This window comes from Lissotriton helveticus, chromosome 8 (genome assembly GCF_964261635.1).
Source record: "Lissotriton helveticus chromosome 8, aLisHel1.1, whole genome shotgun sequence".
NCBI classification, from domain to species: Eukaryota; Metazoa; Chordata; class Amphibia; order Caudata; family Salamandridae; genus Lissotriton; species Lissotriton helveticus.
Window position 1 is genome coordinate 170,456,057 of NC_136069.1, and position 16,616 is coordinate 170,472,672.

At 50.5% G+C, this 16,616-nt stretch overlaps 1 protein-coding gene across 4 annotated transcripts in view; it reads left to right on the forward strand.

Annotated features, from left to right (window-relative positions):
• Positions 1 to 16,616, forward strand: part of BRWD1 (bromodomain and WD repeat domain containing 1) — a 2,464,655-nt gene that overhangs the window by 636,756 nt on the left and 1,811,283 nt on the right. For all 4 annotated transcript variants that reach the window (XM_078656838.1, XM_078656840.1, XM_078656841.1 and 1 more), the window contains one exon: positions 4,368 to 4,521. In XM_078656838.1, the coding sequence (XP_078512964.1) occupies positions 4,368 to 4,521 (154 nt within the window). The remainder of the gene's footprint in view (positions 1 to 4,367; positions 4,522 to 16,616) is intronic.

A 16,616-nucleotide genomic window follows, 5' to 3' on the forward strand; every position in this document is an offset into this window, starting at 1 on the left:
GGCTTATACCCTGAAAAACCGTTCCGGGTGGGGCCAGTAGGCCTCACAGGGTTAATTGGGGTGGAGGTGGCCCAGTGGTAGTCTCCTGAATGACCACGATGCAACTCCTACAACTGCGATGCCACAGGACATCCCCCCGCCGGATTGGTCCAGAGGGGGGGGAGGGGGGCGCAGGCACCGAGACGTGCCCCGAGGCTTCCCACCCCCAGCTTCTCCCAAAGCCTCTGGCTTCCTCACGTCCGCCCCACTCACCGGGCTCCTAGGCTCTGCTGAAGTCAGGGGCTCTGGCTTTCTCCACTGCCGGGGCTTTCCTCTAGTGCTGCTCCTCAGCGGGAGCACAGACAGGTAGGGCAGACTTGTGGCCGGCTTGGGTGTGCGGGGCTCTCTTCAGCTCAGGAGAGTCCCGCCAGCAGCAGCACTTCCCCCGGGCTTCCGAGGCAGAGGCGGGGCAGGCACCGAACCCATGCCTCGATGCCCCCTCCTCACAACAGCCGGGCTCCTCCTTCTTCCCGGGGGCCCGGGACTTCACGGCAGCCTCTACGAGGCTGCAAGCACACACTGGGCTCCCTCTTCACCACGGGAGCCCCGCAATCCCACAGCTCCGCCGGAGCTCCTCCCGGCCTCTTTCGGCTGCTCCTCTATCCGAGCCACAGACCGGCGGGGTGGACTCCCGCTCAGGTCACTTCTCTCGGGGCTCCCTCCTCACCACGGGAGCCCCGCAACGCCTCCGACGGCTTTGCCCGGGTCCCCTCGGCCTCCCGGGGCTTTTCGGAAGCTTCCGCGGCTTCTTCCTGCTGCCCAGGTGGGCCGCCAATCTGTGCGCGGCAAGGGCGGGGGCGCGGCCAATGACGCGGCCGGGCGCCCCCGTCACGTGACACGGGCCCTGACGGCTTCGGGGCCTAGCGTGGCCTACACTTCACTCCGGTGGCCCTCTCCTCACTCCGGGGGCCGCCGCAACAGCGCTGGCAGCAGCAGGGGGCACTTCAAGGCGGCGCCGGGCCGAGGCGGTGATTTTCGGCGGCCCAAGGGGTAGGCTCCCTTTATTTAATTATTTCCATGGCGCTATTCACAGCGCACCAAGAACGAGGGGTAAGCTCCCTCAGCGCTGTTCAGTCACATACTTCCTCAGCAAAAGGACATCACCACGTGGGGTAAGCACCCACAGCGCTATTCACAGCGCTCAGCTCCTCTCTCTCAACCCGCCAGGATAGAGGCAGTTCAGTCAGGCCACACAGTACTTCGGCGCTTCTCCGTGGTCACAGTTCTCCTCACTCAGCTGGCAAAGGGGCCACAGCTTCCTTGGGGGCACCAACCTCCCCAAAACAGCGCTTCCACAGCACAGCGTCCGGCAGGCACACCTCACAGGGGCAATCAGTTCCACAGCTAGCCCCAGGGCCACTCTCCTCACCTCCTAGGGGGGTTCAAGCCCACAGCACTCCTCTTGTTCTGGGTGTTTCTGTCACTCAGCGCTGGCGTAGTTCAAGGTCCAACAGCTTCAGTGACCTGGGTAGGGGCCCTCCCTTATCATGGGCCCAAGGGACAGTAGAGTAGGGGGTTTTAGGGGTGCAGGGCCCAGCTCACAGGCCCATGTGGCGGTAGCACCTCACAGCAGGTCCCCTCTCTTCTTTGTCCCAGCGCTGACTGACTCTCTGGTGACACTTCTCCCTATTTATACCCTCCTCCCTCACAGAGCCAGCACCTTCCAGAATGTTGGGGATAACTGGTTCACACTGGCTCAAGGGGAGGGGTTGAGCACCCTGGGTGCCAGGCTTTCCCTCCAAAACTAGGGGTAGCTGGGTAATATTATCTAGTCCGCTGACCTATGTCAGTCCAGTGGCAAAACCCAGGGCCATGGCATCCATTTTAAATACAATACATTTCAATCAGGTGCAGTTTTAAAATGGGGGATTTTACAAGTGCTCACATTATGTCATGTAATTACATTTTTCACAAGGGGTCTCACACCACTCATGGCCTATACAGGTTTAATCCCATGGGGGAGACAATCTAAATAAGGGGGTCAAAAGCGAAAATTTTTGGGGAAAAGGCCAAGTCCAACAAAGAGGAATACTGTAATCTTAAGAACTAATCCGAGGTTCATACCTAAGGTACCTTTGGACTTTCGCCTGAATGAACCAGTGATTCTTAAATCTTTCTTTCCTCACCCTTCCATACCAGCAGAGAGGTCACTGCATTCTCTGGACGTACAAAGGTGCTTGAAATTTTATTTGGATCGCACCAAGGAATTTCGTAAATCTTCACAACTATTCATTGCTTTTGGTGGTCCTCGTAAGGGCCTCCCTCTTTCAAAACAAAGTATTGCGAGATGGATTTTCAGTGCCATTCTCTATTGTCTTTCAACAGCGGGTAAGCCGCTGACCAGCAGAATTAGAGCACATTCCACAAGATCTGTGGCTTTTTCGACAGCTCTCTTCGCGGGAGTACACATCAGAGACATTTGCAGGGCTGCAACATGGAGCAGCGTGCACACCTTTACGAAGCATTACTGCTTGGAATCCTTGACGCAAGAGGACACAGCTGTGGGCCAGGCAGTCCGGAGGAACCTCTTCCAATAATTGGTGAGCTTTCCTTATAATCCCTCCTTCCTTTTTTCTTATGCACATTTTGTATCTTTGGCGTACTGATGGCTATTGCAATGTATATTTATGCCACAAAATGTGCTTTATTGCGTACTGCTTGCTACTCTGATACAAAAGCATGGGAATCTATGAAAGTTCCAATACTGGGGCAAGAAAACAAGTTACTTACCTGTAACTTTGGTTCTCCAGTATTGGTAACTATCATGGATTCCCATGCGCCCACCCTCCTCCCCGAGGAAAGCTCAGCCTCCAGCAGATATGGTTATTGTTACACAACGGCTGCGAAAATCTGAGGCTCTGAGGTTCCTTCAGGAGGGTTCTAAGGTGTGAGGCTCTTCTGATTGACTGATGATTAGGTTGGTCTCTTTTACAAAAAGAGGCAGATATGCTACAAAAGGGAATGAGAGCAGGCCTTTCCTTTCTCTTTTGTACCTACTGCTATGTTATTTTTTGTTACAGAGACTCCCATTCCGACGACGGGGAATGATACAAAAGCATTGGAATCTATGAAAGTTACCAATACTGGGGAACCAAAGTTACAGGTAAGTAACTTGTTTTCTTAGATAGTATCCACCAGAAAGATTGTTACCACAGGTAAGTAACTTTTACATTACGCACACGGAGTGCTACTGCCACACTGTTTTCTCTTGGAGAGTGTCCCTTTGAGGTTGCCCTTCTCTAGATAATTTTGAAGGGACAAATTTTTCTAACTGGTTAATGATGTGGCTTAGCTGTGAAGCACGTAGCAAATGGAGTTGAGCTATTGAGACATTCTTGGAGAAAGTATAAGGCTCAATTCCACTTTTGGGTCCTATACAGATGGAGAGAGCAGACAAATGGAAACTGAATCCAAGGCTTTAGGTTCTGTTGAACTGAAAGACTGGAGGTTATAGATTGAGAAGCTTTTTTCAGGCAGGCACAAGTTATATGGCCAGTTTCCAAACCGATGAGAAACATAGCTAAGGTAGATTGCAAACTTGTGCCTGACACTGCCATTAACAAAGCTTTGGACCAAGAGCCATGATCTTCAGCATCTGTTCTCCAACAATACCGAGTGGAGGAGGGGAGAAAGAAGGATTGAGGAGACAGGGTGCAAAATGTATTTCCTTATAAAAAGAAATAATAATTCGTTTATTAGATCTGGACCTCCCTAAGACATGTTTTGTTGTCTGAGTGAGTTACTGGCAGAACATCTGATGCAATTGCTCCAACAGGATTAATTCTACTAGCAAAAGTGTAACAGAAGAGCAAAGGGAAGGGTTGTATTCTGATCCTCTCGATCGTCAACAAAACCTTTTTGTACTTAAAAATGTAAAAACATTGTTCTTCAGGATATAAATATATATTTGTGTAGTTTTTCACTGTATTCGAAGACCACTCTCTCTCAGAAGAGCTGGGGTGTGCTATGTTAGACCGCGTCATTTCAGTTCTTGCACAAAGTCTAGTGTGACAATTTTTTTTAGTAGTAGGAATGTTGTCCATTAGAGCTGAAGCGTAAAAAGTCATTTTCATATGTATATGTATGGCAGACTCAACTGAAAAGTGGTGCATGGTATGTGTTCTGAGGCACTGAGTCCACGTGTTTAGAGGGTATTACTAAGAGCTGTTTGGTAGGCCAGCCTTCTTGTGCAACAGGATTTTCAAAAGATATGGAAAAAATAAAGGCTGACTACCTGATCCATAGTTTTAATTTGTTTTCTTGTTCAGCTTTTTGAAGACCTTTTGTAATTTGGTTGTATTTATGTGATCTACTTTTTTTCTCCACAGTGAACCATGCTCTGATGAGGATGACAAGTTCATGAAGCCAAAAGTTACAATGATAGCATGGGATCAAAACGATACCCATGTTGTTACTGCAGTTAATAATCACTTGATAAAAGTGTGGAATTCTCATAATGGAGACCTTCTGTATAATATGACGGTATGTAGAATGTGATTACAATTGTTAACTTTTAGATTGTCTTGAATGTGCAGACTGTTCAGAATCCACTGAACTCATTTTGTTGTTGTATGGATGCTCTTCATCTTTGATGCTTGCTGTCATTCTTCCCTATGCCGTCCAACTACGCATTTCAGATTGTCTCACTTGTTCTGTAGTATGCCATGCATATGAATTTGTTTATACTTGGTCTTTTCCTCTCCTCAGGATATTTCGCCCTTTTAGACCTTTTTATGGGGCTAGATTGGGAATGGTTCAACTCATATTACACATGATTGAGTGTGTGAAGAGTTCATGCATGTCCAGAATCTAGAGCAGATGCACCCCCGCACTCAATCTTTACTTTGTTTTTTTCTGATAGAGACTTCTACCTGCAGATTCCTCACCCTTTAAATATTCCCCATGCTTCAGGCTGGATCTGTAAACTTTTCCATAGTACCTCTGCATGCCCCAAGGTGGTGCTGTACTGATCCGCACTGATGCCATTCCACTCTGAAAGTGACATGCGGGGAAACACTTGTACATGCCGATTTCCATTCTCTTCTTTCTGTGCCACTAAATTTGGATCTGTAGCTACTTCTTGTGTCTCAGAGAGCTGTAAGGACTATTGCAAGCAGATGTCAGTGACAGATCCCCACTTGGGGGCCACGACTCCAAAACTTTCGGAGACTGCACATTATTGAACCTGAAGGCCATCAGGGAACGCAAGACAACATTTGTTTCCAAGCACAAGAAGATGGTATTGGGACCACTCCAAGGCCTGCTCCAAGTCCAAGGCACGATCGTGCTATCAAGAGGATTGCTGTATTCAGAAGTAGGACGTGGTTCTTTTTCCTCAAATTCCTTGTGCCCATGAAGAATGAAGGTCTTTGATCTATTCTAGATGTGCGCTCTCTAAACGTAGAGAACTTCAAAATGCTTACCCTCGCCCAGGTTCTGTCTGCCCTCAACCGTTTGGACTTGATGGTGGCATTGGATATACAGAACGCCCTTTTCCATATACCCATCATGCCGGCTCATCAGCTCTATCTGCAGTTCATGGTGGGACAGCACCGCTTCGAAGGTCAAGAGAGCCAGTCTTCCCCTATCTTGACAACTGGCTGATAAAGGTGTCAACCACCTCCAGACTATGGTGAACGTTGTCATCCTTGGGGGGTCACTATCAGTATACCAAAGTCGCACAGGACTCTTTAGATGCTCTTCTTCAGCTGTGCAATTCTGTACATGATTCAATAATGTGCCTTTTCCCCTGGAAAAAAAAGTCCAGGTTGTTCAGACTATGATCCTGATCATTCAGCCTCTCTCCTCTTTTTCAAGTGAAGCTGATGGTACTAATGGTTTCCTGCATCCTGCTGGTCAAGCATGCCTGGTGCACATGCGGGCTCTACAGTAGGATCTGAATATCGCAGATAAATTTGTGATATTACTGCAAGATTTGACTGGACTTATTGTCTATTCCTAGGTGAACTTCGGATATCACTCTGATTTTCTTTAGATATCTGAAAGAAACACGTTAGTGCTAGATTCCTTACCTTAGAATTTACTCCATGCATCAACCTGGATCTGGAAAGTTCTCGTCAGCAGTACCCATGCTCGTCGGAAGGTGGTGTTGTGTGGCTCAGCGTCAGTCATTTGCTTTGTGGTCGTCGAGATGTTGTTGCGGCAGCTACTTAGACGCCGCCCTCGCCTGCTGACATCTGTTCTTTCTTTTTCCTCTCCAGCAAACGCAGGTCTGGAGAGAGTGGTATCCCCAGTTGTGTTTTAATTGAGTTTTTTATGCTTTTTGTGTCTGCTTTTTCAAGTCAATCAATTTCTGGTGTCATAGGGATGCCCGGTTTTAAGTCTTGCGGGGACTGTCATCGGATGATGTCGGTGACGGACCCGCATCGTGACTCGAATGCTGGGCCATGGCACCCGAAGACTTTGCTGGAGCGGTCCCGAAAGTTGCTTGAAGTCCATCAGTCGGCTCCGTGCCACTCAAGTTACCGGTCCCGTGGGAGATCGAGGGACTGGTCGCGGAGCTATCACCATCATTATCCAGTATTATGGGTGTCTTTCATAGATTCACATGCCTGAATCATTCCCCGTCGTCGAGACGGGAGTCTCCGGTACATAGAAAAGTAATGTCTTGTAGACATACATAGAGAATAGTAGGCCTAAAGGCCTCACCTTAGTAACATATCCATGTCCTTTTGTAAAAAGGACCAAACTCTAGAGAAGAGCCAATCAGCTATCACCTCCCTCTAGAACCTTCCTGGCAGGAGCCTCAGTTCCTCAGATTTTCTACCGCACGTTGTGCTAAGGGAGTCTCCTCTGAGCTCTGCTCGGATTCTGTGTTTTTTCACTCCATTAAATGACTTTGTTGTCAAGGATTCTTTTCTACTATGGATTATCTTCAAATACATTCTTTAAAGAAGGTCTGGTACAGGCCAAAGACTACAAGGTATGTCTCACTTTCTCAAGTAAGTTTTTGAGAGGTTGTGAAGGGTGATTTTTAATATGGTGTCAAACACTAAGACCAGAAAGGAGGTTTTTTTATTTTCTCCAGTGACCGTGATGAGGCGTTATCCTCAACGTCTAGGAGACCTCAAAAGAGAAGAGAATCTCCTCAGACTCATCCCTCAGGGGAACATCCTGAGAAGGCCCTCAAAAAGACCACTCATGGGTCTTCTGGGCGCAGTTCTTAAAAATCTCCTCACTCTGTGGATAAGGAGAGTAAAGGACTTGCTTTTGGAGAAAAATCATGTAAAAAAGGCGACTTCTGAGCCGTCAAAATCACCTCCTCTGGTCATAGGACCCTTCAGGAAGGCGTCTTTTATTCCTCCTGAGGTAAAGACTAAGAAGCCAATATCGTCAACAGGATCGTCGACAAAGAAACCATCATCATTGCCTATTACAGCCTCTTCGTCTACGATGGCCTCGTCTACGATGGCCTCATCTACGATGGCCTCGTCTACGATGGCTCATCTACAATGGCTCGTCTGCGACGGCTCGTCTACGACGGCTCGTCTACGACGGCTCGTCTACGATGGCTCGTCTACCATGGCTCGTCTACCATGGCTCGTCTACTAAGGCGCGTCGACGATGGCTCGTCGACGACGGCTCATCGACGATGGCCTGTTTACAGCGTCGACGACGGCTTCATCTACGATGGCCTCGTCTACGATGGCCTCGTCTACGATGGCTCGTCTACGACGGCTCGTCTACGACGGCTCGTCTACGACGGGTCGTCGACGATGGCTCGTCTACGACGGCTCGTCTACGACGGCTCGTCTACGACGGCTCGTCGACGATGGCTCGTCTACGACGGCTCGTCGACGATGGCCTGTTTACAGCATCGACGACAGCCTGTTTACAGCGTCGACGATGGCCTCATCTACGATGGCTCATCTACGATGGCTCATCTACAATGGCTCGTCTACGACGGCTCGTCTACGACTGCTCCTCGACGACGACGGCCTCATCTATGACTGCTCGTCTATGACGGCCTCGTCTACGATGGCCTCGTCTATGACTGCGTCGTCGACGACGGCCTCGTCTATGACTGCTCGTCTACGACGGCCTGTCTATGGCGTCGACGATGGCCTCGTCTACGATGGCCTCATCTACGATGGCCTCATCTACGAGGGCTTGTCTTCGATGGCTCATCTACGACGGCATCGTCATCGACGGCCTCGTCTATGACTGCTCGTCTACGACGGCCTGTCTACGGCGTCGATGATGGCCTAGTCTACCATGGCCTAGTCTACCATGGCCTCGTCTACCATGGCCTCGTCTACCATGGCCTCGTCTACCATGGCCTCGTCTACCATGGCCTCGTCTACCATGGCCTCGTCTACCATGGCCTCGTCTACCATGGCCTCGTCTACCATGGCCTCGTCTACCATGGCCTCGTCTACCATGGCCTCGTCTACCATGGCCTCGTCTACCATGGCCTCATCTACGATGGCTCCTCATCGACTGCCTCGTCTACGACGGATCGTCTATGATGTCGCCTACGACGGCCTCGTCTATGACTGCTAGTCTACGACGGCATAGTCTATGACGCCGATCTCATCGGCGGACCCGTCGACGAGGGAAATTCTGACAATTTGGGAATCTCTTATAATGTGGTAGAGAGGGCTGCTCAACGTTTTAAGATCTCAATGGTCTCTCAAGAACCGGTCTGCTTCTTGTATGACTTCACAGAACCTCTCAAGAAGGCAGTAAGGTCAATACCGATTATCGATTACCTATAGTCAGAAGGGGTAAAGGTCATGCAGAACCCCTCCTCTGTATCACCAGTGATCCCTCAGTTGGATAAGAAGTATAGGGCGCCAGATACAGCACCCGCGTGTTTAAAGGGCATCCTAAGCCGAACTCCGTGGTGACACAGGCGGCCTAGAAGACCTCCAGGAATCCTTCGGCCCCTTTGTCGCTTCCTCCTGGTAAGGAGGTAAGAAGAGTGGACAACATTGGGAACAGGTTTTCCTCAATATCGGCAATGACTGTAAAGGCCGCGAACGCCCTAGCGCTCTTGGGACGCTATAATAGGCAATTGTGGGCACACATAGCCCTTAGCTGTCGGAATTGCCAGATTCATCCAAAGAGGAAGTAAAGAGGATTCTGCTAGATGATGAAGCATCGACGTCAGAAACTATAGACTGCGTGATGGATATCGCTATGACAGGGTTCCGCCAGTTGGCTGGAGCAGCAGTCTTGTGGCTCCAAGGATGGCTAAAGGCAACCTCTTTCCGTCCTTAGGTGCAAACAAAGATTTTGGGCATGCCATATGTTAGCCAGTTACTATTTGGCACGAAAAATTGATGAAGCAGACACTGCGAGACCTTTGGGCACTCTACAGTATAAGAACCAGTCCTGTTGTAGAAATAGAGGAAGAGGACAGTCTTCCTACAGAGGAAATTATTAATACAGGTCTTCCTGCTCTTCAGGCCAGAGTAGACCGCAATATCAACAGCGCCAACAACAGCAAAACAAGCAATCCTCTTTTGGGAGGTCGTCCTTTCAAGGTACAGGACAGCGGAAATAACAAAAATCTATGGCTGCTTCTATGAGAGATCTCGATTATGCTGCAGAAAGGAGCAATAGAGAGAGTACCTCCATCTCAGAAGGGAAAAGGGTTTTATTCTTGCTTCTTTTGATCCAGAAAAAAGACAAGAAGTGGAGACCAATCTTGGTCCTTAGGGCCCTCAACAAATTCCTAAGAAGTAGTCGTTTCGCATGGTAACGATCCAGGAGGTCTTGCAACTACTGTAACAGCAGGATTTTAGGGCGTCCTCAGACATACAGGACGCTTACTTCCATATCCCAATTCACAGGAATCACAAAAGGTACTTGCGATTTGCAATAGCGGGCAGACACATGCAGTTTTGCGTTCTGCCCTTCGGGCTCAAGTCTGCACCGCGCATATTCACGAAATGTCGTACCCCGGTGGTGGCATATCTCAGACAGTGCCATCACCAAGTCTTTCCGTATCTGGATGACTGGCTGGTCAGGACTCCATCCTTAGAAGACGCGTCCAGGTCTTCCAACGCCTGTTTAAAGCTTTTCGATTGCTAGGGTCTCACCCTCAATCAGGAAAATCGGCCCTACAACCTTCTCAGTGCATCAGTTTCCTAGGTGCAACCCTGGACACACGGTCAGCAAAAGCTTTCCCATCCAGAGAGAGGATGTACAAGCCCCTTGCACTAGCTGTTATAGTAGCCTCGAAGAAAGTCTTGACAGTCCGTCACTTCAAATCCCTCCTGGGGATGTCAGCGTGTATCCTCCTGATTCCTCACTGTCGACTACGAATGAGGAATCTACAGGAGGCGCTCTTGAAGCAGTGGGTCCAATGCACAGGGTCATTCGACGACCACATAAAAGTGAATCCTCAGATGGTCGGAGCCCTGCAATGGTGGATGTCATCTCAAAACCTCTCTCAAGGCTTGTCATTCCTGCTTCCGGCTGCTCCTCATGTTGTCGCAACAGGCGCCTCCTTGGAAGGCTGGGGAGCTTTTCTGCAACAGCTACAGATAAGCGGGTAGTGGTCTCCTATGGAGAAGAAACTACATATCAATCTGCTCGAACTGCGGGCAGTCTTCCTGGCCCTTCAAGCTTTCCTGCCAAGAATGAAACATTCCCTGGTGCTCATCCGGACAGACAACACCACTACTAAGCACTACCTCAACAAAGAGGGAGGGACACGCTCGCTGACACACTATCGCGAGTTGCAAAAAATAATCTGGAATTGGCTCATACTCCACAATATAACCCTAAGAGCAGAATATGTCCCAGGCACGGACAATGTGCTCTCCGACTTGTTGAGCAGGCAGAAAACATCGTCACACGAGTGGGAGCTAGATCAACAAATTATCGACCAGATCTTCTCCAGATGGGGCACACCGCAAATTGATCTATTTGCGACGACAATGGACACCAAATGCCCACACTTCGCAAGTTGGCATCCCCAGTCAGGGTCTCTAGGGAATGCATCTTCCATCGCATGGCGCAACGTCGTTGCGAACGCCTTTCCGCCATTCCCGATGCTTCCCAGAGTCCTCAGGAAAATTTAGGTGGAGCCTTGTACTCTAATTTTAATAGCCCCAACTTGGCCAAGGCAACATTGGTTCACAGAGCTCCACCGTCTATCCCTGGAGCCGCCGGTCCACCTGCGGCAGTATCTATCTCTGCTTACAATGAACAACAATAAAGTTCAACATCTGGATCTGAGGTCTCTCAGGTTAGTCGCCTGGCTCCTGAGTTCAGAGAGTTCCACAATCTGAATATTCCACAAGACTGTAGACATTCTTGCCAGAGCAAGGGTGGATAGCACGACCAAGACGTATTCCCTGAAATGGAAGCGCTTTTGTGTTTGGTGTGCAGATCACGGGATTCGGCCTTTCTCCACATCACCGGAGCAAATATTACCTTATCTATTACATCTGGCACAGTCGGGCCTAGCCCACTCCTCCATTAAAGTACACTTAGCAGCAATATCTCGTTATAAAGAACTTCAACGAGTCCATCGCTCTGGTCAAGCGGGTTGATTAAGCAATTTCTAAAACTATTATACAGATCTTTCCCGCCAGTAAGGATGTTGCCACCTGCCTGGCATCTCAATGTGGTTCTTAACCAGCTCATGAAACATCCGTTCAAACCAGTACACAGAGCTGACCTAAAGTATGCCTCGTGGAAATCAGCACTCCTCCTGACGCTCACATCTGCAAGGGGGGTCAGTGAGCTACAGGCGTTTTCAATCCAGGATCTTTTTCTACAGTTTAATAACGACAGAGCAATCCTGAGAACCAATCCTAGGTTTATCTCAAATGTCCCGTTGGACTTCCACCTAAATGAACCTGTGGTTCTGCGTTCCTTCTTTCCGAACCCAAGCACGGCAGCTGAGAGATCGCTGCTTTCTTTGGATCTCAAGCGATGCTTGAAGTTTACACTGACAAAACGAAAACATTCAGGAAATCTAACCAGCTATTCATAGCTTACAGCAGACCTAGAAAATGTCTACCGCTTGCCAAGCAGAGCATCTCTAGATGGATTTCTGCAGCCATTGCTTTCTGTCATGACCAAGCTGGACAGCCATTGCATTCCAAAGTGAGAGCGCACTCCACGAGAGCCATGTCCACTTCTTTAGCTCTCTTTGCAGGGGTGCCAGTCATTGACATTTGCAGGGCGGCAACATGGAAGTCGCCGCATACCTTCACTAGGCACTACTGCCTGGAAATGGAGATGATGAATGATGCAGCAGTGAGACAATCAGTGTTACGCCATCTTTTCAGTAAGGTGAGCCTTCCTCCGTCCCTCCATCCTACTCTGGTGTGCACATTTCTTTAGTAATACTTATTGTAGAGGTCTAAGGATGGTTCATGCTCGCATGATGTGTCTTATCTAAGGACTTGTATATGCTGTTCCATCAGAAATGTGCAGTCTGCATTGCTTGCTACTCTGATTCAGGCATGTGAATCTATGAAAGACACCCATAATACTGGATAAGAAATGCGTTACTTACCTGTAACTGCAGTTATCCAGTATTGGTGTCTTTCATAGATTCACATGCAACCCTCCCGCCTCCCCTGGAAGGACTCACCTAACTCTCTCAGTGTCACGCCTACTTAGCTTAGTGCGTACGAAAATCTGAGGAACTGAGGCTCCTGCCAGGAAGGTTCTAGAGGGAGGTGATAGCTGATTGGCTCTTCTCTAGAGTTTGGTCCTTTTTACAAAAGGACATGGATATGTTACTAAGGTGAGGCCTTTAGGCCTACTATTCTCTATGTATGTCTATAAGACATTACTTTTCTATGTACCGGAGACTCCCGTCTCGACGACGGGGAATGATTCAGGCATGTGAATCTATGAAAGACACCAATACTGGATAACTGCAGTTACAGGTAAGTAACGCATTTCTTAGTCGGGATTGAAGTCCAAGCACTCTGGGTCAGGTACGAAGAAGCTCAAGAATTCGAAGAAGCGTCATCGCTCAATGACTTCCCTTCGCGCGACGCGACTGAGGATGCGTGTGGTGCCTCCCCTGCGGCTCCGGTGTAGCCTAAGGTGTTGCCGTCGTCCTACCCCCCCTTCCTGGGTCCGTCGGCAACTTCGGCCCAGCTGCAGGAATTTCTGTCTGCAATGGCCCGCCTCTGGTGGTCCTCGCCCTTCACTGTTAAGCTCCGGCGGCGCAGGGCCCCCAAGGATCCAGGCCTGGATCCGGTCGACACCGGTTGACCTTGTTACACCTCCACTGGCGCCGAACACACCGGCACCACCTCTCACGTCACCCGTGGTCCCATACGACGTCACCCCCGGTCTCAGCCCCGACATGGACACGTTGCTAGAACGGCATCGCCTGATGCCGATTCCAACACCGATGGAGCCTTTCCACCCCACATGTCCAGCCTCCTTATTTTCGTTCTGTACATCAGCCTTCGGCAGACAGGGAGGACTGGGAGGGGTCTGAGGACCCTCTCACAGCTCAGTGTGAGTATGACCTGGACTGGGAAGAGGAACTGGGGGATGCCAGTGGTCTGGACACCTCTCCTGACCTTGGCATGCTCACTCCTCCTTCCGTGGCCACGGAGGAGGGTGCAATTTATGCAATGGTGTTGCGTAGGGCGGCAAAGGCACTCCAACTCCCTACAGTGGCCGTCAGGACTAACCTCCTGTCAGAAGTTTTTCAGCCGGCAGCTACCTCTGTGGAGCCTCTGCTGCCCTTTAATGACGCACTTTCTGATGTTCTATTAGGCTCCTGGTCAAGGCAAAACCAACAGTTTATGGACAGAATGCAGAACAATGTCATAAATTCACCCCAGTACAGAGATCTGGGCCTAAATCCATCGTTTTGTTGCACTCCACACCACCTCAGTTCAGACATGGCCATATGCAAATCAGCCTTGACCCTGTGCCTCATGGGAACAGTCCAGCCCCAACTGCCAAGCCATGTCTTTCCTGGACCGGAATCAAGCATCCTAGGACCGGTTTCTGGCTATCAGCCATCTTCAGCCAGGATAGCTTGACTCCAGTGGTGTGGAGAGCATGGGACTCGCGTCTGAGCATACCGTCGAGATAGGGGAAGACTGGAACCCATGATCTGCGCAGATGAGCTGCAACCACCGCCATCACTTTCGTGAACACCCGAGGGGCGCTGGTAAGGCCGAAGGGGAGCTCGGTAAACTGAAAGTGCTCATGGCCTACCGTGAACCACAGGTAGCGCTGGTGGGCCGGCAGTACGGGGATGTGGAAATAAGCGTCCTGCAAGTCCAACGCTACCATCCAGTCTCCTGGGTCCAGGGCAGCCAAGACCTGAGCCAGTGTCAGCATTTTGAACTTCTCCTTCCAAAGGAAGCAGTTTACGTTCCGGAGGTCCAAGATAGGGCGGAGGCCTCCTTTGCCCTTCTTGTTAACCAGAAAGTAGTGGGAATAACAACCACACCCTACTTCTGGCCCAGGAACACGCTCAACGGCCCCCTTGATCCCCTGACATGCGGTGGTGTTTGAAGGTGGACTCGCCCCAGACACTCATCTCTCACTTCCAGACTACGGCCGACCTCCTGCACCTACTGGTGTTCTCCATCAACATACTGAAGTCACACCTGTGCCCCTCTCAGAAGCTCGTCTTCATCGGAGCGGTTCTGGACTCTGCGCAGTTTCGGGTTTATCCAGGCTCTGATTCCGATCTTTCAGCCTTTATCCCGGGTCTCGGTCAGGTTGACGCTGCGGCTCCTGGGGCTGATGGCCTCCTGCATCCTACTGGTGCATCACGCCAGGTGGTGGATGCGTGCTCTGCAGTGGGACCTGAAGTTTCAGTGGGCACAGCATCAGGGCAACCTGTCCGACCACGTCCTGATCTCGGAGGGCATTGCGAGACAGTTGCAGTGTTGGCTCACGAACCGCAATTGGGTCGACGGCAGATCCTTCTCCCTACCCCAACCGGAGCATGAAGTAGTGACGGATGCGTCCCTCCTGGGATGGGGAGGCGACATGGGAGAGGCAGAGATCAGAGGCCTCTGGTCTCCGGCGGAGTCCCGGCTCCATATCGACCTTCTGGAGCTGCGAGCGATCCAACTTGCACTGAAGGCATTCCTTCCCTCTGTCCGGGGACGTGTAGTGCAGGTGTTCACGGACAACACCACCGCTATATGGTACTGCAACAAACAGGGCGGGGTGGGGTCGTGGACCCTTTGTCAGGAGGCTCTGCGCCTCTGGACATGGCTGGAACGCCAGGGCATCACCCTGGTGGTTCAACACCTGGCAGGTTTCCTGAACGCCAGGGTGGACGAACTCAGCTGTCGGTGCATGATGGATCACGAATGGCGTCTGAACTCTGACGTGGCGCAAGGTCTCTTTCAGCAGTGGGGAGAGCTTTGGTTAGATCTATTCGCCACAGAAGAGAACGCGCAATGTCATCTGTACGATGCGTTGGAATTTCCAAGGCTGCACTCGCTCGGACACGCTTTTCGTCGCGAGTGGAGTTGCTGTCTGTTGTACGCTTTTCCGCCTATACCACTTCTGCCCAGAGTGCTGAAGAAGATCAGGCAAGACCGGGCCCAAGTCATCCTTGTGGCTCCGGACTGGGCACAAAGATACTGGTATCCGGAGCTACTCAGCATGTCAGTCGGTCCCTCGATTCGTCTGCCTCTTCAGGAGGACCTTCTGTTGCAGCAGCAGGGACGGTCCTCCACCCGAACCTGTCCAGTCTCCACCTACATGCGTGGAGATAGAGCGGCGACAGTTGAGGCCATTTGACTTGCCTCCTGAAATCTGTGATGGGATTCTGGCAGCCCGGCGTCCCTCTACAAAAATGGTATACGCCTGCAGGTGGAACAAATTTGTGGCATGGTGCACAGCAAAGACTGTTGATCCACTCTCTGCCCCCCTTTCAGAGATTCTCCTCTTCCATCTTTCTCTTGCCCAGCAGGGCACTGCTCTGGGCACTATCAAGGGCTACCTCTTGGCCATTTCAGCCTTCTTAAGGCTTCCTGATCAGCCTTCTCTTTTCAATTCCCCTGTTGTAAATAGATTCTTGAAAGGCATCGCACACGTTTCCTCCTGTTCCCTTCGTGATGCCTCAGTGGGACTTGAATCTTGTGCTAACGTATCTGATGTGCGCTCCCTTTGAGCCACTTCATAACTGTCCTCTTCGTCTTCTGACTCTTAAAACTGCATTCCTGGTTGCCATCACCTCTGCCAGGAGAGTGAGTGATCTCCAGGCTCTAACATCTCAACCTCCTTTCCTCTCTGTCCATCCGGACAAGGTTGTTCTGAGGACTCGTCCTTCTTTCCTAGCCAAGTAGTCACAGCCTTCCACATCGGGCAGTCCATTACCTTGCACACCTTCTTCCCACCTCCGCATCCCTCGAAAGAGGAAGAGAAGCACCACCGTCTGGACCCAAAACGTGTGCTCTCCTATCTAGACCGCACACCCCAGTTTCGGGTGGACGCCAGCTCTTTGTTGGTTACGTGGGTGCTAAGAAGATACGGGCGGTGCACAAGCGGACCATCTCTTGGTGGGTCGTCTTGTGCATCAAGGTTTGCTACTCTTTGGCGAAAAAGGAGCCTCCTGTTGGGATGCGCGCCCATTCCACTCGAGC